The sequence below is a fragment of the Camelus dromedarius genome, chromosome 29 (genome assembly GCF_036321535.1).
Source record: "Camelus dromedarius isolate mCamDro1 chromosome 29, mCamDro1.pat, whole genome shotgun sequence".
Lineage (NCBI taxonomy): Eukaryota > Metazoa > Chordata > Mammalia > Artiodactyla > Camelidae > Camelus > Camelus dromedarius.
Genome location: NC_087464.1, coordinates 16,639,099 through 16,661,203, shown reverse-complemented (window position 1 = coordinate 16,661,203; position 22,105 = coordinate 16,639,099). Strand labels below are relative to the sequence as shown.

The 22,105-nt window shown below is 46.2% G+C and overlaps 2 protein-coding genes across 6 annotated transcripts; both read right to left on the bottom strand.

Annotated features, from left to right (window-relative positions):
- Positions 1 to 4,504: 4,504 nt before the first annotated feature.
- On the bottom strand, positions 4,505 to 8,298 carry NGRN (neugrin, neurite outgrowth associated). The gene is made up of 3 exons (XM_010986762.3): positions 8,086 to 8,298; positions 7,571 to 7,681; positions 4,505 to 5,609 (listed from the first exon to the last, which is right to left on the bottom strand). Exons 1-3 carry the CDS (start codon positions 8,247 to 8,249, stop codon positions 4,997 to 4,999), a joined length of 888 nt encoding a protein of 295 aa, XP_010985064.1. The 5' UTR covers positions 8,250 to 8,298; the 3' UTR covers positions 4,505 to 4,996.
- A 125-nt stretch (positions 8,299 to 8,423) lies between these two features.
- Positions 8,424 to 21,974, bottom strand: TTLL13 (tubulin tyrosine ligase like 13). 5 transcript variants are annotated; one of them, XM_031440572.2, is made up of 15 exons: positions 19,677 to 21,974; positions 18,808 to 19,078; positions 18,421 to 18,461; positions 17,564 to 17,682; positions 16,023 to 16,153; positions 15,383 to 15,539; positions 14,714 to 14,857; positions 14,253 to 14,338; positions 13,747 to 13,978; positions 13,084 to 13,277; positions 11,479 to 11,664; positions 11,000 to 11,180; positions 10,539 to 10,718; positions 9,637 to 9,952; positions 8,424 to 9,257 (listed from the first exon to the last, which is right to left on the bottom strand). In XM_031440572.2, the coding sequence occupies exons 2-15, from the start codon at positions 19,065 to 19,067 to the stop codon at positions 9,040 to 9,042; spliced, it is 2,445 nt and encodes an 814-aa protein (XP_031296432.2). In that variant the 5' UTR covers positions 19,068 to 19,078; positions 19,677 to 21,974; the 3' UTR covers positions 8,424 to 9,039. The 5 variants fall into 5 exon arrangements, 3 of the variants coding, with proteins under 3 accessions (XP_031296432.2, XP_064336653.1, XP_064336654.1); XM_064480583.1 differs by having other exon boundaries at positions 9,637 to 9,748; XR_010378285.1 differs by lacking the exon at positions 8,424 to 9,257 and having other exon boundaries at positions 9,637 to 9,748; positions 13,082 to 13,277.
- Between the last annotated feature and the right edge of the window lie 131 nt (positions 21,975 to 22,105).

Below are 22,105 nucleotides of genomic sequence, written 5' to 3'. Positions count from 1 at the left end.
AAGGGACATTTCAGAACGAGCGGCAACGCGTCATCGTTCCAGTCCCATACCTGGATAGCGGCGAGCGTTCCTTTCAAAAGAGGATTATGTCTTTAACTTTGAAGGGTACGCCAGTTCTCCTCCTGCCTCACTCAAGCAAGCGTTGGGCACTTGCTCGATTTTCAGAACTTCCTGAAATGGACGAAACCACCTCGGAGTCCGGAGGGCACCGAGCACTGGGGATCTTGGCTGTCAATCAAATCTACTTCACAAATTTAGCCTCCAGCCAGGAGCTCTAGGGCTTCCGAACTAAGGCCGAACCTCAGGCGAGACGCATGAAGATGCGGGGCCGGTGTGAGGGGAGAGAAGAGGAACGCCTTAGGAGCCAATGGACGCGCAGTCCCGCCAGCTGTTACCTTTGGATACCGGAATTTTCACTCATTAATGCCCTTAGTGAGAAAATGAATAAATAAACTGTGGCGTGTTCATACAGTAAAAATAACTGAATAGACGAAAGAAGCCAGACACGAGAGTGTCATGTATATGATGCCGTTTATAGCAGCTTCTTGAGCAAGAAAAACTTCAGAAAAGTGATTGACTTTGGGAATGAAAATTGGGAAGAAAATTAGTGAATTTTCAGGAGTGATGGTAATGATCTATATCTACCTTGTTGGGGAAAAAATCTTGTAAGAGATATTATAATGGACAGATCTGGCTGACATATCTGAACTCATTAATCAGTGGTAACATCACATCATCGTCTCCTGGTGAGATGCATAGGAAATACACAGCATCACCCATTGCCGAGAGCTAAACATGATCAAACCTCGAGATCTTGGATGGACCTGGAAATCGTCATTCTAAGCGAAGTAAGCCAGAAAGAGAAAGGAAAATACTATATGATATCACTCATACGTGGAATCAAAAAAAGAAAAGAAAGAAAGACAAATGAACTTATTTGCAAAACAGAAACAGACTCACAGACATAAAAAACAAATTTATGGTTACCAGTGGGGGAGGGGGTGGGAAGGGATAAATTGGGAGTTCAAGATTTGCAGATACTGACTACTATATATAAAATATGTATACAAGTTTCTTCTGTATAGTACAGGGAACTATATTTGATATATTGTAATAACCTGTAATGAAAGAGTATGAAAATGAATATATGTATGTATATGTATGACTGAAATGTGCTGTACACCAGAAATGGACACAACATTGTAAACTGACTATATTTCAATTAAAAAAAAAACCTAACTACTAGTTCATAGGAAATACAGGGAATAGTTAGAATATGATAAAATACACCATGAATATATGTATGTTCATGTATAACTGGAAAATTGTGCTCTACACTGTAATTTGACACAACATTGTAAAATGACTATTACTCAATAAAAAAAGTTAAAAAAAAACTGTAAGGATAAAATCAACCATATCCAAAATGCAGAAAATTATATGGGTCAAATGATCTGTCAAATGACAAGGAGAAGAAAGTGGAAGGGTAAACCACTTTAGAATAAAAGAGACTTCTGGGCCATAATGACATGATGCATTGTCTGGATCCCAATTCAAAGAAATTAACCAGAATACTATGAGGATATTAGCTGATTAGCTGATATTAAAGAATTACTAAAAATTTCAAGGTGTAGTAATGGCTTATATGCCTATGTTAAAAAGCAGTCCTTATCTCTTTGAGACACATACTGAAGTACTTACCAGTTAAATAATATGATGTCTGGCTTTGCCTTACAATAAGCCAGGGGGAGATGTGGGGCAAGTATGCAGGATAATGAAAAAAGATGGGCCATTTGTTAAATGTTAAAGCTGGGTGATGGGTACACAGCGGTTCATTGCATTACAATATTCTACTTTTGAATGTTTGAAAATTTCTGTAATAGATTAAGCAAAAAACAAACAAAGCTCTTATGCTCACACTAGGGTTCAAGAGCTCATCTGGTATTTTTTACTAAGCTTCCCCCTACCCACCCCTCCTTAGCTTGAATCTCAGCTGCACAGAGAGGTAGAAGTGGCCCTTTGCAGATAAGTGACATATGTACCCTCAAGGGTGGAGGGACTTAAATCCCTTCTGTTATAGTTTGCAGCCTCTAGAGCTTGGCCCCAGGATTGCTGAGGTGCCCATTCCACCCAGTCACTTTCTCTCCAACTTGGGCACAGTCTTGTCCAATGTTGCCTTGTCATCTGTTGCGTCCTCCATCAGATGCTTCACCTGTGTCCCCAAAGTGCAGCTCCACCTCATCCAGTGTGGTGTCAAAGTCCTTCATCATGTCCTAAAACAGGACTGCCTGGGGACAGAGCACTATGGGGTCCTAAGACCCTGGCCCAGTGGAACACAGGCTGAATGATTCCCTCCCCCTTTCCAGCCTCCCAGCTTGGGCTGGGGCTGTGGGGGTGGGAGTGGGGACAGTTCCCCAGAACACCTCAGTGCTGGTGGATTAGGATCTGAGACACAGTGACAGGACAGGACAGAACAAGAACAGGTCGACCTACAGGAAGCTTAGGCCTTGCTGGCTGAGTTCTGGATGTGTAGGCTGGCAAATGTAAAATGCACAGCTTTCTGCCATTGTGGACCAGCTGATAGGTATCAAGTTCCCTATTCATTTCTTCATTCACCCAACCAATATTGAAATCTATGTTGAGAGCTGGAACTACAGCAATGAACACAGACAGGTCTCCTGCACTCATGGGATCTACCTTGTAATGCGGGAAAGGTGGGTGATGACAAATAATACAGTCGTAATATATTTCAAATACTGGGGAAAATTAAACAAGGTGTGGTGATAGAACATGAAGGGAGCTGGGTGATTAGGGAAGGCCTAAGAAAGCAACATTGACCTGAGACCTGAATGACAAGAACCGAGGAGCAAGCCAAGTGAAAATCTGGGGACAAAGAATTAGTAAATGCAAAAGCCTTAAAAGACCAGTATTTGCAAGAATGGAAAAAAAGATTTAAGCTTAGTGAGCATTAGAATGGTATGGGATGAGACAAATGGAAAACATATCCAAGCTTGCAATAAAAGCTTCTAATTTTCCATAGCCCCCTGGGGAAAGGGCACAATTTGCAGGAGTCATAAATGGAAGTTTAAACAAATAGCATCTTGCTCCTCCGAAATGCCTATAAGTTTCTAATGGCAAAATACCATTTTTTTAAAATCATAAAAATACTGATAAACGTTTGTTACATGATAGTGACAGAGCAGGGATAACAAGGTCCTATCTGTCCACTGCTGTTACCAGAATGTGGATTTTCTAACTTTGATTGGCATATGATAGGGCCTTGCCATTTTTACTGAACACTCAAGTTAACAGTAATCAGTGATGTTGCAATTGCTATTAATAGCATTTGAAATAGCAGTGAGATACATGAACAGACAGGGAATGACAGGGTTGGAATATCAATGTTTTCATTAAATATCCTTCATATATTCAAATTCTGAGCCATTTTTTGTTGGTAAATTGTTAAAGTGAGACATCGTTGAAAACTGTCATTGGACTCTTATGTTGCTTGCATGTCTCATTCTATTGGTCCATTGATAATCGCTTTCCAGTGTTAAGTATTTCTAAAACAATCAGTAAATTAACAGAAATTATGCCAGGCAGTGCTAGATTTCTGGAATTTTAAAAGCCTTGAATTAAGAATCAGACCTGACACGACATTGTAAACTGACTATAACTCAATTAAAAAAAAAAAAAGAGAGAATCAGAACTGAGTTCAAGTCCCGCAGTCTCAGTGCTGTCACTCACTTGCAGCTGTGTGGTCTTGGGCATATCCAAAAACCTGAGACCAGCTCCTTATTTGTAAAAGGGGGCCTAGCAGCTGTTCTTGTGCAAATCACAATACCTTTGTAAAAATCTGATAAAAACTGTAAGATACTTAACCTTTTAGAAGTGGCTAGAGATTATGTTGAGAGCCCTTAAGTCTTTGCTTGTTTTGCATGTTTTTCTTTTGTTTTGTCAAACCCCCATACCCCAATCTCTTTCAGAGCCCTAGCAACTAAAAGAGGAGCTACTTTTTTTAACGAAGTACTGGGGATTGAACCCAAGATCATGTGCATGCTAACTAAGCATGTGCTCTACCACTGAGCTATACCCACCTCCTCAGAGTAGCCACTTTAGATTGGGTGTTTAGGGAAGGCCTAATATCCAGTTTTTAGCTGTCAAAATCCATCACTGAGCCTGCTGTATAATATAGAACAGGGAATTATATTCAGTATCTTATAATAACCTATAATGGAAAAGAATCTGAAAAAGAATAGATTTATATATAACTGCATCATTTTGCTGTACACCTGAAACATTAAAAATCAACTCTACTTCAGCTTTTTTTTTTTTTTAATAGAAAAAAAAATCCATCACTGAGTAGGACTGATCTGCACAGAGCTCTTTGTTGGGGGTTCCTCTAGCCCCATCTCTCTCCCAATATTTAGACAAGGGACCCTTTGCCTCTTCCCTTCCCTTCACAGGGAAACCCTCCCAAACCCAGAAAGCACCAATCAACACAGACTGCTACATTTTACTTTATTTCGCACATAATGAAATCAACCAATGGACTAAGCAGTTCCAGAACTGTTAAAGAGTTCATTAATCAAAAAGTAAATGAGGTGAAAATGCAAATTTTTCATTTCCTCCCAAACATATACTGAAAGTATCACAAAAACTCCTAACAACACATGCAACACAACACAGGCTGGTTTCAACAAAGAGCCCAGGAAAGAAGGGTAAATCCTGAAGATCCACACAGGTCAGACTAGGAGCAGTGATCCAGGAGGCTGGAATCCACCCAGCCAGTCACTCACCCTTCTTCCATACATATGTGCTCTGTGAAGTTCTCTCCCCTTTGTCAGGTTCAGATCTAAGCAGCTTTCATCTCACATTCCAGGCTCATCATTTCCCCCCATTCCAAGGTGGATAATCCATCCACAGAAATCCAGGCAGATCCAAATATACTTGCTCAGCTGTGTTTCGAGAAGCATCACCACAAGCCAGGTTCCGCTCAAATTCTGTACAGGAAGTTCCCATTGCTGTCAAAGAACTCTCGCCCCCTTTGTACTACTTTGTTGCTAAAGTTCTGGTCATCTGGCTCCCCTGCCTTCAACTCTTCCAGCTTCTTGTCACTCGGCCATCCATCACAGTCAGTTGCCCTGGTGCCCTCACAATCATTGGTGGAGTACTTCTGCAGCTCTCTCAGATGACCTAGGGCTTCAGTAACAGGCATGAAGCTCTCCTCCTCCAGGCCCTGGATTCCTTTATTCCTTCCCTTCTGTCTCCTTGGTGTATTTGTACTGTGAGTGTTCGATTTGATCACTCTCAATGCTGTGATGTGAACATGGCCTTTGGATGAGACTTCATCCCCCGGCATCAGCAAAGAGCCTGATACAGAATGGCCTGCAGAAAGTGGTTTCAAGGTAACCCCAGAGCCTGGGAGCTGCCGGAGCGAGGGGGCAAGCCTAACTTTCTTAAGGACTTTTTGATCCTGCTTCAGTTTTTGTTCCAATGTGGGTACAAACTTGCTTTTTAAAACCCTTCTAATCACATCGGTGCTGACCTCAAAGCCTTCAGCCAATCTTGGAACTGACCAGGACTCTGCAAATTCCTTATGTAAATACCTAAGAAAAAAAGAAACAGGTTTTCAATCTGTGAAGTCTCCTATCAAGATAGTTAACTGATAATACTAGCAATAAATACATGGAAAGAGGGCTTGGAAAAACTGCAAACATAGTCTCTATTTTGTGCTACTAAATGGCTGTGTTCCATTTCTGTGCACTGACAATACTCAGCCACTCAAGTAACTTTATTTCATATCAGCTGACCACCTCCCACTGCATACCAGGCCCCAGTTAAAACCTGGGGATGCATGAAGACTGTCCTTCTCTTCAAAGAACATACAATCTGGTGGTGGAGACAGGTAAGAACACTATGACAAGTGTCACAGCAGAGGATGCTGTGAGAGCACTCAGAGACCCAGGGACAGGCTATCACAACACTTGCAGTGTGGCCCAGGAATTGCTTCAGGAAGTCTGTGCTAGAGCTGGTCTGAAAGGCTGAGCCTTAATAAGCTGGCAGAGGGGAGTGGGGAGGAAGAAGAGCAAAGGTAATAATGGCAGAGTGAGAAGCATGTGAAATACAAAATGTACATCACCTTTGTTGGGAACAGCTCAACTTGTGTGACAGTGTGAGAAGGAGCAAGATTGTATCATGCTTAGTGATTCTGGAGTTTATCCCAAAGCAACAGTGAAGAAAGGATTTTAAGTGGCAGAATGCCATGAGCAAATTTTCCTATTGAGGCTCAGTTCAGTGGTGTTGAAATGGAGGCAGTCATCAATTAGGTAGGGATCTGACCTAGAGAACCCAGAGGATTGGTTCTAGACTAGTGAAGAGCTACCACTTCCCCTGAGATGTGAATAAAGTGTAAGGTAATGGGAATGGAAGGTAAGGAGGAAGACCAAGAAACTTTAAACGGTTCTTACCTAATGGTCTGTTTTTTTTTCTTTGTCATAAAATGATATTTATATTGATCACAAAAGGGGAGGTGATAAGTAGGAAGATGTAAGCGTTGAAAAAGCTGGTATCCAAGACAGGAGAGGAAGCTGACAGGACAAAGGTGCTACAGCCTCATAAAATCTTGATCAGCTCTCAGAATCCCCTTTACTCTAAGTCTCAATTCCAGAGTCATTCTAATGGGAATGGAAAAATGGTACATGACCTATGGAGGGCTACTTAGCAATATTTATCAAATGGCAAATCCATTTGCTCTTAGATTCAGCAACCCTACTTCTGGAAATGTACAAAGACTTCTGACAGATATGTGAAATGCTGTGTATACAAAGTTATGCACTAGAGCACTACTTGTTACAGCACGTGGGTGGAAACAACCCAAGTGTCCACCATAAAAGACTGGTAAAATAAACTACAGTTTACTGTGCATCTACAAAAAAGAATGAGGAGCTCTCTCGGGAAGTGTAAAAATATGTTAAGTAAACAAAGTGCAGAACAGCATAGTATTACACTGTTTGTGATCAAGGAAGTGAAAATAAAATTTTATATTCATACTTGCTTGTTTGTATTTGCATAAGGAAACCTAGAAAATGACACAGAAAACTTTATTTAAAATAGTCTCCAGAGGAGATTGGGTGGGATTAATACTTCTTAATACATGTCATGTTATACTGTTCTAATTTTGAGCCATATGTAATATATTACCTATTCAAAACAAAAAACTTCACATTTAAAAAAGGATCTCTTTTCTAATATATGGATCCTCCCTTCAGAGAAATGAAACCATGGAAGCTCCATCCCTGGAACTTAGTCAAGAACGTCATGATCTACTTTAAAGGAGTTAAATGTTGTGACGCCTGCAATTTACTATTTAAAAATTTCAGCAAAAATGAACCATGTCAGAAAGTTAAAAACTATTAAACCTAGATGAGGGTCTTAGTGAAGTTCGTTTTATTTCACTTTTCTGTTAGAAATCTTAAATACTAAAAAGTAAAAGATATAAAAACAGCGTTTTAGGCCCCAATATCATTCACTTCTCATCACAGCAGATCCGAACTACCAAGAGTCTTACCGGATCTGCTCCATGGCTTCCCACGTCAGGGTCCTGGGCGGGGCACCTGGCACCTCCATTTGCCTTCGAATTTTCTGGAACCGGATGGCTTTTTTCTGTCGTTTCAGGGCTCTAGGGGAGAGAACCAATGGCAGCAGCCATGCGTGGAAGCTAGATGGGTAGTTTAAGAGCCTTGGGCTAAACACAGGGCGCCCAACCCGCATCTCTTTGCAAGGGCAACCTGGCCATATAAGCCAGCCCAGATTTGCTCAGTACACCGCCCCGTAAGTCTAACACCTAGAACAACAGCAGTCCACAAGCTGCTGCCGAATTCTCTAAGCGGGCGATGAAATACGTCACTGGTGAAGGGACCCGTGGTCCCAAGGGAGCTAACACTCTGCGCCCCTGACAACGGGTGAGAAATAAGGGCCGCTGCGGACGCCACGGCAGAACGCCTATGGGCCAAGAGGGTGAGGCCTGGGGCGCCGGGGTACGAGGCCTTGTTTCAGGCTGAGGGCCCGGGAAGGAGCTGGTACCTCTCCACCTCCTGCAGCTCCCGCTCCTCCGGCTCCCAGTCAGAATCGGGGTCCGGCTCGCGGCCGATAGAGCCTGGGCTCGCCACCCCTCGGGTCGCGAACCCACAGCGAGCGACCGCTGCACGTACACGCCCGCCCAGCAAGAGGTTCAGAGCAACAGCCATGTCGACAAAAACAGCCCTCAATAACCCAAAACGCTTCAGCACCGGAAGCCAGGAGCGGAACCGGAAGTAACGGGGGCAGGCAGGAAGCTGGGTTGATTGCGCCTCCTTCCCGCTTCCGGCTGAGGGCGTGACTTCAGAGCTTGAACCGTTCCAAGGCCCACCCTTCCTGACTGTAATTATGGAGGAGACTTCCCTGCCATTCGCGGGCGGGAATGAGGTAGAGGACACGCCTGCAAAACGGCATGAACTTTAATAAAAAGACGGGTTCAGTTGCCAAAAGCCGCCCCTCTGCCCCAACGGCTGCCCAGGCCGGCCTGTCTCCGCCACGGCGGCGGGAAGGGCGTCTTCTTGGCGGTCCACTGATGGCGACAGTCCCGTGCCGTGGGGACTCGGCTCCTCTGGGAAAGGGGCTTCTTGTCTCCCAGATAACCTCCCGTCCCGGGCCTCACCCAGGGGTCAGACCCATCATCTAGTGGTAAATCCAGGCTGAGGTTTGAAGGTTAGAGATGAGCACATCGCCCTGGCTTCTCTTCATCTTATAGTCTTTACTGATCCGGAAATAATCTTATGGAATTGAGGAATTATGGGCGTCTTTGTGTTTTGCCTTATGCAAATAGGGTTCCTGGCCAGGGCTTTTCAAACTGAAGTTTGGTGGCGGTCTGAGTTAGCAAAGATTGAAGACCCTTTGCCCCTTTGGAAACCTGAAGGGGGCTCTCCAGGAGAGCCTGAGTGCTGGGCTTCCTTCCTGCATTTACCTGTAGTGCCTGCTGTCCAGGAGTGCAGGGTTGTGCTACAGCAGGGGTGCAGAGGCAGGGCAGAGGGTGAGATCCTGGGCCTTGGCTGCTCTGTTTCCAGAGTCTAGCATGGAGGGCAAGGTGCATTCAATCCATAAGCCACTTACCACTCTTTCCCGTTGCAGAAGATGGCCCTGGCTTGGGGTTAAAGAGGATGACACTCGTCCTGCCAGGGCTTGGTTTATGGCTTCTAGTCTTCTGCTGGCTTGGCCTTCTGCAGTGGAAACATGGGTCCCCCTGAGTTGATATTCACAGAAGAGATTTGCTCACCTCTTTCCCAACTGTTGCCCAGTTCCCAACACAGAGGAATGGCATCCCATGCTTCCCTACAGCATCAGTACCACGCTGTATTGTAATTGGTGTGTTTACTTGTCCACATCCCTGTTACTGTTTGTTGAGTGCTGTGGACTGTATTTCTGCTATTTCTATAACCAGGGTCTAGTACATAGGAGGTAAATAAATGGGTCCAGTACCTTCCTCATTCCCACACTGCTGGAAGTGCCATATAATATTTTGGAAGCATCCCAGCTGTAATGTTTGCTAGTGGGAATTTGCACGAGTCAGAGTGACCAAAGCTGGTTTTGCATACTTACGGCTCGTAAGGCTGACTCTGGCACTGGGAAAATAGTGCCTTCCAGATGTCTTCATTGACAATGAACAGAGGCCGATGGCTGCTGGAGCTTTTATCCAGTTGAAGTTCTTGGGCTGCAGATGGCACCAGGAATGATGTGGAACTGCAACATTCATGCTTGACGGTGGCCCTAAGATCCTGGGGATCAACTCGTGGGGCTGAACTGGATGCAGGAAGTGAGGAACCTGCTCTTTGGCAGCCCTTCTCAGGAGGACCAATGGGACCAAACTCACAGATTGCAGTTCTTGACTGCCCAGCCTGTCCTGGTGAAATCTAGGCTAGAGGAGAAGAGCAGCCCCTTACCACATTTCTTGTGAGTCTGGATGGAATGGTGGAAGAAAATAGATAACTGAAAGAAATCTCTTCTAGGCTGTGGCCACTGTTTAACCAGCTACTCCTTTAGGGTTCAACAAAAACAGAGGACCCAACAGGTTTTCTACTAGCCGAGGGAACAGTGAATTCGGCAGCTGTTTTGTTGGCCCAAAACTGTTTACTTTTCTCCCATTAGAGCCATGGCACTGGCAGTGATAGGGACGAATTACACAGAGGCCACTGAGGGTGGTGGCCTTGTTAGTTGTCAGTCATGAGTTTGGGTTACTGCAAGACAGGAATATAGAGAACAAGTCTCTTGTAAGTGAGGAGGTTGGGAGCTGCACTTTGCTGGATGTCATTACTAAAAACAAGGGAGCTTGGGAACAGATGCAAAAGGAACCAACAGACCCTTTCCCAAGGTCCAGCATACCCTGCTTTCCCAGGCTCCACTGCCAGATACCATCACATTAGCCTCCTTGGCTGTGGCCACCACCATGTGCCAGTATAGCCCTTGTTCCCTTGTTCTGTGAGAGGCTGTGTAGGGACTCTCACCCGATACTCGTGAAGTTTTTTCTGGCCCTGGTGGCTGGGGTGCAGAATGCGGGTGAGCTGCTCTACAATACCCAGACTTCGGATGAGATTTTCCCTTTGTAGCAGGGCCTTCATCCGCTCCAGCTCCTCCTCTTCCACAATTTCTTGAGGCTGCATGGTGTCCAGGTGTACTGGTGGCAGCTGCAAGGTACATGAGAGATGAATGCAGGATCTCCAATGAGTCCCCTATCATCCACAAGGATGGCTGCAAGACTCCTGCCCGCTCTATCTTTGTCCCTTCCCTGACCTTAGTGGGAGGGTCCCTTTGCTATCCACTCTCTCACCTCCTGTTCCAAAAAGTCAGATTCAGTGTACTGATTAGGAACTCATCTCTCTTGTACAGGAGGAGAAGAGACTCCTCTTCTCTAGTAGTCCCAACCTGTTTTCCTGCAGAAAAGCAAGAGCCACAAAACCCCTGACACCTCTTTCTCCCGGTTCCGGTTCCTGTAAGCCAAGTGGGTGGAAAGGCTCCTGAGCCGGGCCCTGGACTGGCTCTTCTCCCCTGCCGATTCACCCTGGTTCTGGTCCTTGTTTTCCTTTCGTCTCTTATTGCCTGAGGTCTCCTGCTGTTCCTGCTTAAGGCGGATCTCTTCCAGTTGCTGCCTGACAAGACATAGCAGCTTCAGATACTGGAGAAATTGTGTTCGGGAGAAGAGGGGTGAGGGAAAATAGGGATGGGGAGAAAGCAGGAAATTATGATCTGCTCTGAGGACTGATGGGAAAGGAAGGAGGGGGAAGATGGGAAAGCCTACTAAACTGAGTCATTAAGAGTCTGATAGAATTTATAACTCCATTCCTCTTTCCTTAAGTATCTGGCTTCCTCTCCACCCTGCAGAGGAGCAGTTCAGCTTCAGGATTTGCCCCCACACAAGTGGACAGAGGAGAGTGCAGGGCAAAGTACCTGGCACACTCCTCTCTGGCCTTGGAAGCAGCCGTCTCCTGGAAGAGGGAGCCATTGTGCTTGAAGAAGGGTGTATACTTCTCTGTGTTGGGCCCAGGGTAGATCCGCCGGTACCCCCCAAGGTGGGCATCCTCATAGCGTTCCTGGTCCAGCAGTGCTGCATGGGATGACTCACTTTGTTCTCGCCTATGGAAACCAAGCTCAGGGTGAGTCAGGGAAGGACTGTGAGAATGTTCAACAGGGAAAGGAAGGCTGGCTAAGGCATTGAGAACCTCCTGCTAGCTAATGGCCTTTCTGGCCCCTGCCTGTGTGATGAAAGCTACCAGGCCCATCTATGGCCAGTCCCACCTGTGTGTATCCATGAAAACAGGCTTGACTTCCAGAAATCTGGTTTTCATCATAAATATAAAGGCATCCATTCATAAACTAGCACTCCAAGTTATCATAATATTTTAGGTTTCTGATTACAGAGTAGTATATGTTAATTAAAGAAAATTTAGAAGAGCAGAAAGAAGCTAGAAACCTCTAATCTTACTATGAAATTAGCATATTGGCTATGAGCATGGACTCTGGGGCAGGACTTACTGAGTTTGAATCCTGCCTTGCCACTCACTTGTTTTTTATTCCTTCCTTTTCTTCCTTGTTTTAGAAGAAAATGGGATCATACAACATTTTAAAATGGCCTAGTATTCTAGTGAGTCTATGATTGTACTTTTATTAAGTCCAGTAGTTTTTAACCTTTTTTCCCCATTGAAAGGCATGATTCCTAACAGTCACATGCACCGTCAGTCTCATGGGAATACCTAGGGTATCTTACAGTTACACTTCACCTTTGTTCACACAAACATCTGAATGCCTGCTGTGTGCCAGGCCCTCAGGATATCACGGCAAATCAAATACACACTGGTCCTGCATATTGCAATGCAAGTGGTGAAGAGTGATGCTATTATAGAAATAATCCTAAATCGACTCCAGTTCATTTTTATTATCATTAATGAATTATAATTTGGTGTCAGCAACAAATTACCATGTTTTAAACCCATCTTAAAATTAAACAACAGTGGGTAAACAATACTGATTTAAACATTACCCTATTATTGAATAACTAAATGTTTTCTGTGTTTTTTCGTTATAAACTTTCTTAGGAAATGGTTTCTAGAGGAGCTTTGTTTAAAAAAAAATGGCCAATAAAACCACATAAAGTTCCTTATGTGCTAATATGAAATAGCTCTAAAATACATTGGGTACAGAGTGTGAGAAAGTTATGTTACTGTCTGGGTAGATAAAGGGAGAAAAACAGTTTATATAAATACACATATATATGTGCATAAATGTTTGTGAAAGTATATACATGACCCCAGAAACATTGATTGGCTCCAGGGAAGAAAACTGAGTAGTTGGAGGAGGGTAGGAGAGAGACTATTCACTGTGTCTTTTGAATTTTGAAGATATTATCTATGATACATGATGTATTATCTATGCAAGAAAATTGTTTTTAATAGCTAGTCAGCCCCAGGCTGCCGTCTCCATCTAGAGAAGGACTTATACTCTCAGGAAACTAATAGCAAGGAAGGTAAGTTACATGACTAAACACATGTCAAACACCTGGAGCCCTTGGCTTCTCGTGGCTGTTGGTGGCACTGGAAAAGCCTCTCCTTGACTCGCCGCTTGTCCTCCTCTATCACCTTTCTTTTGTCACAGCCTCGGAGGTTGATAAGAGTCATGGCATCACAGAGAAGTGCATCCTTCACTTCCCGATCAAGGCGTGAGTCAGTGGTGAAGCTTGGAGAGTGGTTTACCTGCCAGGAGGAGTCATTATTCATCCCTCTCCTAGTCCACCTGAGCAGGTCATGATTCTTGCAGGCCCAGCTGGAGGGTCTAGGAGACATCCCCCTCCAGTGGCCTCAACCAAGGAGTCTCAATGTTCTGACTTCCAAGGCTGAAGGACTCTGCCACAGAGATCCCTCCAACACACAGGCTGGTGAGGACAAATCAGACAGCCTGACTATAGCTATAGTGTCCTTAAAGGTAAGGCTTACATGAGGAACACTTGGGATCCAAAACCTGGATTGTTATGTGGAGACCAGAGACCACTAAGACTGGACTCAGCAGGTCAAAAGTGCAGAGGTATTACACTTTCTAGTTCCTGTCCACCCTTGTGCCTCTGTGTCCCCCATTCTCTGTTCCACCACCTGCGTACACTTCTATCCCAGGTGTCCTGTTCAGGGGTGGACCTTGGTTTTGTAAAGCCCAGGAGATAATCCTCACCTCCAGCAGCCAGGGCTTCAGCTTGTGGTCCAGCAAGATGTCAAACCCAAGGATCTCAAAACAGGCACATGTACCTCCACTCAGATATTGGGGAAAACAGGTTCGGTAGTTGTGGCGAAGAACAGAATGTGCTGAGATGATGGTTTTGATGATGATGTCCTCGATGTCCCCCCACAGCTCTTGGGGGTCGTAGCCATGCTCTCGCAGCCAGGTGTTGAGTGTTGACAGCTTCCTGTGAGGCCCAGTGCTCAGAGGAAGACCAGTGGGGACTAACACTAACCCTAATTCCATGTGTCGGTTTCTTGTGCTTTAAAGGGCTGCCATGAGCTTGGAGCAGGGCTTAGTTACAGGGTGGGGTTTGGGGCTGCCCTTGGTGGTCAGGCACAGTACAGGGGTCTATAAAGGCTGAGCCAGCTCAACCTCACATGAGCCATCTCAGTTTCATGGGCTGCTGAGACTGTGGGGCTAAAGGACAGAGAAAGAGGAGAAAACAGAGTAGGGCATACCTCTTACTGCCCACAGCATCATCCCGGACAAAATTCTCATTGTGTTTGTTGATAGCATAGTTGGTCAGGTGCATGCAGACGTCATCCTGGGAAGACAGTGGCCATGTGGTCTCAGACTGCTTCCACTCAACTCTCCTCTCCAGCCCTTTGTTGCCTTTTGATTGCCCTCCCCTCCCCAGGATGGCTCATCTCCTGTCCCTCTTCACCAAGGACTGTCCTGTAAGCTGGGGAGAAGAGTGTGCCATTCCTGCAGGCATGGCCTTTCTGCAGTCACCACCCCCTGAATGCTCTCCTCCCAGCTAGGTGCTGAGGTGCTCACAGGCTTCACTGCCTGTTCATGCATGATAAGTTAGCTGCGAGACAAGCCTCTACCTGGTTTTTCCATAGAACCTCAGCACTACTGGCAGTGGAAGAGAAGAGAGTGCTGCCCCGCCTCCCAGCACTGCCACCTGGCCCCTCACCAGGTTGTTGTGGCTGCGCTCCACGTAGGGCATGGTGGCAAAGCGGGCCAGGCCCTCCTCATACATGAAGATCCGAAGAGGGTCACAGGATGTGATCAGGACGTAGATTCGCATATCAAACTTGAAGCCGTCAATGAGGAAGGGCTGAGAGCATGCAAATCCACCGGGGAAAAATAATAATACAGTGGTCCCTCAGTATCTGCAGGGGATTGGCTCCAGGACACCTCAGGGATACCAAAATCCATGAATCTCATATAAAGTGGCATAGTACAGTCAGCCCTCCATAGCCACAGTTTCCACATCTGTGGCTATGGAGGGCTGACTGTACTTTTTAAGTACTTAATATGTTCCACCAACTGTTGTAAGTGCTTCAAATACATAATAACTCATTTAATTTTCACAATAACCATATAAAGTAGTTACTGTTTTTATACCCACTAATAAAAGAAGAAACTGAGGCGTGGAAAAGTTAAGAAATTTGCTCAAGATCACAACATATCTAGAAAGTAAAAAAACTCAGATTCAGAGCAGGTTGGCTCCACACTGCCTCCAAGATTGACATGGGATAGCAGGAAGGGTGGAGGCCTAAAACTAGCCTCCCTGGCTTTGGGAAAGATGGGGCACCCCAGTGCTGGCAGAGGGACCTGGTGGTACTGAGGCACCCTTCACCTTGGAGATGTACTGCTGGCAGATCATATGCTCTCCTGGCTTGATCACCCGTGGATTTCGGGTGATGAAGATGCCACGTCCCTGGCAGCCACTGTCTGGCTTGCAGATATAAGTGCGGATTTTTCGCTGACGACCATAGGACTGGAAGTCCCCGTAGCTATGTGCAGAGAGGGGCTGGTCAGAGGGTTTCTGTGCATGATGGCTGTCCCTGTGGACTTCTTCCTGTTATCCAGTCTATGCTCTTGCTGGAGTACTCAGTCTCACACCTACTTTTCTTTTCCTTTTTTTCCCCCTGGGTTTTTTTTTTAAGTTGAAGTATAGTCGATGTACAATATTATATAAGTTATTGTTGATGTACAATATTATATAAGGTATACAATATAGTATATTCACAATTTGTAAAGGTTACGCTCCATTTATAGTTCTTATAAAATACTGGCTATATTCCCTGCGTTGTACAATATATTCTTGTAGCTTATTTTATACATAATAGTTTGAGACCTACTTTTCTTTAACCAGCCCAAACTCTCCTACTTCCATCCATCTAAGACATTCTAGGTCCCAAGGCCAGAGTCTGGTGAGAACTGAGTTGGTGAACCCTTTCCTCCCCAAGTATCTCAACCTGGGGAGTATCACTCACTCTGCGGGGAGGCACCAGGTGCGGGGGAAGATGTTGTACTCTGTAGGATAGAGTTTCTGCATGCGGTTGAGGTTCCGAGCCAGCAGATCTTTGCGGCAGATTTCTGTCATGCCAGGGAAGTGGTTGATTTTCTGAAACAGAGCCAGTTGGTTATACTACCCACCAGAGTAAAGGGCAGTTCCTGGGGCCTGGGCATCCCAGGTACCAGTGGAGAAGGACTGGGAAGGTCAAGGCAGAAGTCACAGTGGAGGTAAACACTGCACCTAGTACCCCAACGGAGAAAGGGAAGGTTCCCTAAGGTGGGTGAGAATCTGTCCATTGGCCTCTCCCCCAAACACACATACACAGAAAGGTTAGGAAATGAGGGGCAGTGAGAAGGGCTAGCCAGGACTTTGGGCCTTTCAGCCACCTTGTAACATCCCTCAGACTACCAGGGCCCAGTCCTGTAGGAATAACTGGTGTGTGTTGGCACAAAGCAAATGCGAAAACATTTCCCCAAGGAGAAAGGAAACTAAGAACCAGCTCCAGGGAATGGGCGGCCCTGGCACTCCCAGAAGGCAAGGCGTTGCCATGGTGGAACCCCCACTGCTCGGCCTGCAGTGCGTGGTGCTGGGAGGCTCAGTGCTCTTGCACTGGCTTTCCCCCGCACTAGCTATGTGAACACGTATTCCTGAACCTATGTCCTTAACATAAGAGTATCTTTAAAATTTTTTTAAATTTATTTTTCATAAGGCTATTTTTTTGAGAATTTATTGACATGAGAATGAAAAAGCACTTAACAGTGTCTGCTGTGTAATGAACCCTCAATAATGCTGTTACTGTTACCCTCATCTTACAACTGCTCCCTGCCTGCCCTTTCTTTGGGGCTTCTTGAGTATGTCTAGCCGTCTTCCTCTCTCTCTCTCTCTCTCTCTCTCTCTCTCTCTGTCTATCTCTCAGGATCTTCTCCCATGATTTGTGGGCACATTACTGTCTCAGCTCCCTGCTTAGCTTCATCTCAAAATAAGCTTGCAGACATTTTAAAATTATTTTACTGCGAACCACCACAAAGACCAGAGGGTAACAAAAATACCGATAAGAAGTAATAGTCTGCTTGTGGACCCTGGTCCATCTTTCCTGACTTTCTCACTGCTGTGCAGGACCCCACACTGACTCTTAATGGATGTGGAAGCTAGGCTGAGCTGCTTAGAAGGCTGGATCATTTAGCTGGCTCTACTGTTAGCTCTGAGCTGCCTCCCAGTCTTCCCCCTAGGATAGGCTCACCCGCCCTGGAGGGTGCCAGCTGAGCACAGATGCTTCCAGGTAAGCGGCAAATATTGAGATAGAATGTGCCCAGCAGACACTTCCTTCAGATAACAAAAGTACCAGAGGCCCAAGAGGAAAATATTTCCTTTGGTTTAGAAGCCCCTGGCTATGATCTCTCCTACTCTATACAAGGGTACAGCCACCCAGAGTGGCAGCCTCAGGTGCCTGGGCAGAAAGATACAAGTCGTCATTCTGGAGTGGTAGTCCCTTTAGGATCTGGGGTGGGGAGGTTGTACCTGAAACCTCTTCATGTCCATGACTCGTTCCAGTGAAACAGAGCAGTCTGTCCAGTACACTGTCCACTCTTCGTCCTCCCCCACCTCTTTCAGGCCACACATTTGGGCTGCTCGACGCACTGTGGAGAGAGGGAGGTCAGTGGAGCCAGCCTGGGCACTGGTAACAAGCTCTGGGACTGTAGCTGGGTCGGGTCAGGAACAGACCTGACCAGAGAGTGGGTTGGAGAGGGGGATAGTTCTTACCTCAGCTCCACACTCTAGTTACCATGTGACAGTTCCAAGCTCATGAGGCTGTCAGGGCCCTTCCAAAATCTGTGACAGAAAACTAGAGCCTAGCTCCCTGTCCTTGTCAGTCTTCTATCTCAATTAGGATAGTTTCTGACCCATAGAGCTGACCCTTAGTAGGGGTCACACTGGCGCCTCACACTCTGGGGGTCCCCTTGTATGATGCCTGGGTTGGGGGGATAAGGGGAGTTAGAAATGACTGACCTAACTGGTGATTTTTTTTTTAATTGCTGAAACGCCCTCAAAATCTGAGTTGAAAAAACAGTTTTAACCTGGTTTCATCTTATCTCTGGTAAAATCTAGGAACAGTGGAGCAATGATGACCCTCAGTCATTCTCTTGTTGTTGTTAGCCAACTGTGGAGATTCCTGCCCTGCCACTGAGACAAACTCGAACTATGATGTTTCAACTGCCTGTAGCTGAGCCAGGAGGCTCAGTACAGGTTATAGACCAGCCTCAGCCTAACGAGATCTGGGGGCTGGGAGCAGCTTGGAGGACCATCTCCAGGGTGAAAGCCACAGCCCTAAGTGCCCTCTTATGCCCAGTGGCGTGAGTGACGAGCTGGGTGCTTACCACTCTCATACTTGCAGTTGGTCAGGTTGATGGCCAAGGGTCTGGAATGGAGGAAGAGCAGAAATCAGGAAGAGTGGAAGAGAAGGATAGACCCTGGGCTGCCAGGCACCCCAATAAAGAGACACCCAACAAATGCACAGTGCAATTCATTTTCTCTAGAAGCCATTCAAAGGAAAGGCCAGGATGATATCAACTTGCTGAAATTCTAAACTAGACAAGCCCAAATTGTTCTGAATTTTCTTTGTTTTTGTAGTATCAAAAGGTTAATGATCTCCTGTATGCCCTGTCCTCTTTCCTAGGCTAAAGGGAAGACCTTGGATCCCAGCTGTTGAAGGGCAGGGGATGACTCTGGAGCTAAGCAAGTGAGGGGGTCCAGGGAACCATTACCTGTGTTTCCGCCTTTTCTTTCTCCTCCCAACTTCTACGTCATCTGGGTCAGCTGGGGTTATGACTTTCTTTGGTATTTTCTTGGCTACAACGGATAAGGCAACTCCATTCATAAATGCATTGCAGTCAGCTTTTGAGAGTGCCTGCTGAGAAGGGTTAGAAGGGGTGGTACCTTCCCCTTTAACACATTCCTCCTCAGATCCCTCCTCTTCAACATAGTCTTCCTCTGATTCACTGGTCTTACAGGTATTTGGCTCCATCCTTTTAGATTCTGAAGGGAGAGGGGTGGGAGTGAAATATATATATATATATAGATGTCAGACCTCCCGTATGTATGTATGTATGTATGTATGTATGTATGTATGTATGTATGTATGTATGTATATGGATGTCAGGCCTCCCGCCAGGCCCGGGAAGGCCTGCAGAAATCCAGCTAAGGACCTTCATTGTGTTATAAGGAATGTTGCTGCTCCTTCAGAACAGAACAGTCCCACTACAGAATGCGATGTTTCCAAGTAGGTAATGGGGTCTGTGGTTTGCCCGTGAGATGTTGGATTCGCTGACAAGCCCCCATCATCCAAGATCACTCCAAATAACATTCTAGGAAGCATTCAGGGGCTGATCTGAGCTGGCAGCGACCATGACCATAGCTTTTTTATTCTTCCATGTGATGGTGGATGGCTGGGGCGCTGGGGCGGGGAGGGGGTGCTTTGCTTTTAAAACAGAGCTGAAGACCAAAGATCGCCTAGGCCAGCCTTTTCCCTGTCCCACGACTCAGTTTCTCTATATGCACTGGGGCCAGGCACCCAATGGCCAAGACCCCTTGGGCTCTGAGAGCAAAGGGGGAGCCCCCGACAGACACCGCCCACCCGAGGTTCCGAGGAGGAGGAGCTGCTGGGTCTGCCCCTATCGGCCTGGTGCTGGACTCAGCTGGTCGTTCATGTCCGCCCTTCAGCTGGCTCTTGCTTCTTCTTGGGCGTTGCTGGTCCTCCGGAGCCGCCTCCTTGTTCCACAGGACTGGTTGTCCCGGCCAATCGCGAGGGGGAGCCCGCTCCCCACTGCGCCTGGGGTTCGTGCCTAGCTCGGAGATCCCGGCGGCGGCGGCGCCTCCTTCACCAAGCCGGCAGCCGCCGCCGCCGCCGTCGCCGTCGCCATGGACACGAGGGAGGCTCCCATTAGAGCAGCGTTCTGGGGGCGGGGCCTCCCCGAAAACCACACCCACCTGGGCGCCCGCCGAGGCCATCTTGGGCGGGGGCTGGCGGTGGAATCAAGCCCGCGGCCCGCGAGGCCGAATTCCTGCTGTAGCTGACCGGATGCATAATGGGACTTGCAGTCTTTCCGCTTTCACGCCGGTTCGCTCAAGCCCTACCCAGATCCTTTCCTTGAACCCACAGGCCAAGCACCGGATTTGGCCAAGTCGTGCTCGGGACAAATACCTGCTTGCCTTTCTTCATTTTTTTAAAATTACCATGTCTTGAGCACAGTCTCAGCACTTAACGAGGGACGGTCGTGATTAGCACCCATGCCCTCAAGGTGCTCATCAGACTTCACTGTGGTCTCTTCCTGACGTCCAGCCACTTTGACTTCTGATCACCACCTCTACCAAACTCAGCCCAATTTGTCATTTTAAGTTCATCCCACGTGCCTAAATCTAGACGACACTTAAAATTTTTCCCACCTTTAAAAAGACATGGTCATTTTTCATTCATAGACTTTTTGAACTTGTTTGTGACCCGAGGATGGGGGACGGGCACCTGGAAAGACATCATCTCTGTTACCCTCTCCTAGAGATGCTTCTAAGTCCCTTACCTTCCAGGACACACGTTTTTCTTACTCTTTCAACAAGCAGTGTTCCAGGCACTGTTCTAGTACCTGAACCGTCATTTCTTGCCTGAATTTTCACCATTCATCAACCTCTTAACTGGATTCCCTGATTCTGTTCTTCCCTGCTGCATCCATTCATTCACTGCAGCTTAAGTATCCTTTCTAAAATGTAAACTTGCTGCTCCCCAATTTAAAACTTTTTTTTTAACGGAGGGAGGTAATTAGGTTTATTTATTCAGTATAGGTACTGGGAATTGAACCCAGGACCTCATGCATGCTAGGCATGCACTCTACCACTGAGCTATATCCTCCTCCCTAAAACTCTCAAAGTTTCCCATTAGATCAAGTCCAAAACCCCTTAGTATCAGAGACCCTCCATTAAAAAGCAAGCAAAGAGGTGGAGAGGCCCTGGGCTGGATTATCTCTTCTCACCTTCCTACTGTGCTCAAAGCTCAGGGCTCTGATTACAAAGGGCCTCCTAAGTGTTCCATATTCAAACTTAGAAAAAGCTTCCATCTAAATCCCCTTCTTGATGATTCGCAAAGTATGTGTGGCTGAGAAGTACCACCATAAAGAAAACCTACTCGACTTTTTAAAATTTTTTATGGAAAAACTTATTTTTTGCTGGAGAATGCTTTCCTCTAAACATCAGCCCTAGGGAAAAACTGGAAAATCCTCGTATTTGGGCTCATCACCTTGGACACAAAGTCCAGTTTTGCTATAATGGTCATCTGCACTACCTTCAGAGAGAGAGCAAGCAAAATAAAGTGATGTTATTGGAGCCTGCAAGGTAAGGCCTTGCAGAAAGAGGCATGAAGCTAAAATCACTGCCAAAAACATGAAGGTGACCAAAAATTCTTTATAGGAGTTTAAATTTTAAACTTTTTCTTATGAAATGGGTTGTGATGCATATTCTGCCTTATCCCAGTGAGACTTTATTAACTGGCAGTCGGTCGTACGTGCACAGCCCCAGCAGCTTCTGGTGTCTGACTGCCCTGTGCTGCAGTCCTGACTGCACTACTTTTGAGCTACTTGGACAGGTTACTAAACCTCTGTCATCTGTTAAACCTGTTCTCTTCACCTGTTAAAAGGGGGTATTAAGAGGACCTGCAACTTTCAAGTTGTGAGGACACCTTGTTTTCACATGAAATGAGAACATTCAGCTCAGCGTTGGGGATGTAGGAAAATTCAAGGTGGCTAGGTGGGCGAAGAATGTGCTACAACAGGGGCAAATGGATGGGGGAGCCAAATCGGGTGGAGGGATAGGATGAAGAAATAAAACTCAGTGGGGGGCAAAGGAAGACCGAGCAGAGAGGCAAGAACAGAGGAAGTGATTAAACTATCACTTTGCTAAGACTTGATACAAAAGGGAAAGTCTGCACATATAAAGTCAGGAGTGTGTAACTCTTGAACACACTCCCTTTGTAACTATAGGTTTGACATCCCTGGGGCTTGTCTAAGAAGAAAGGTGAAA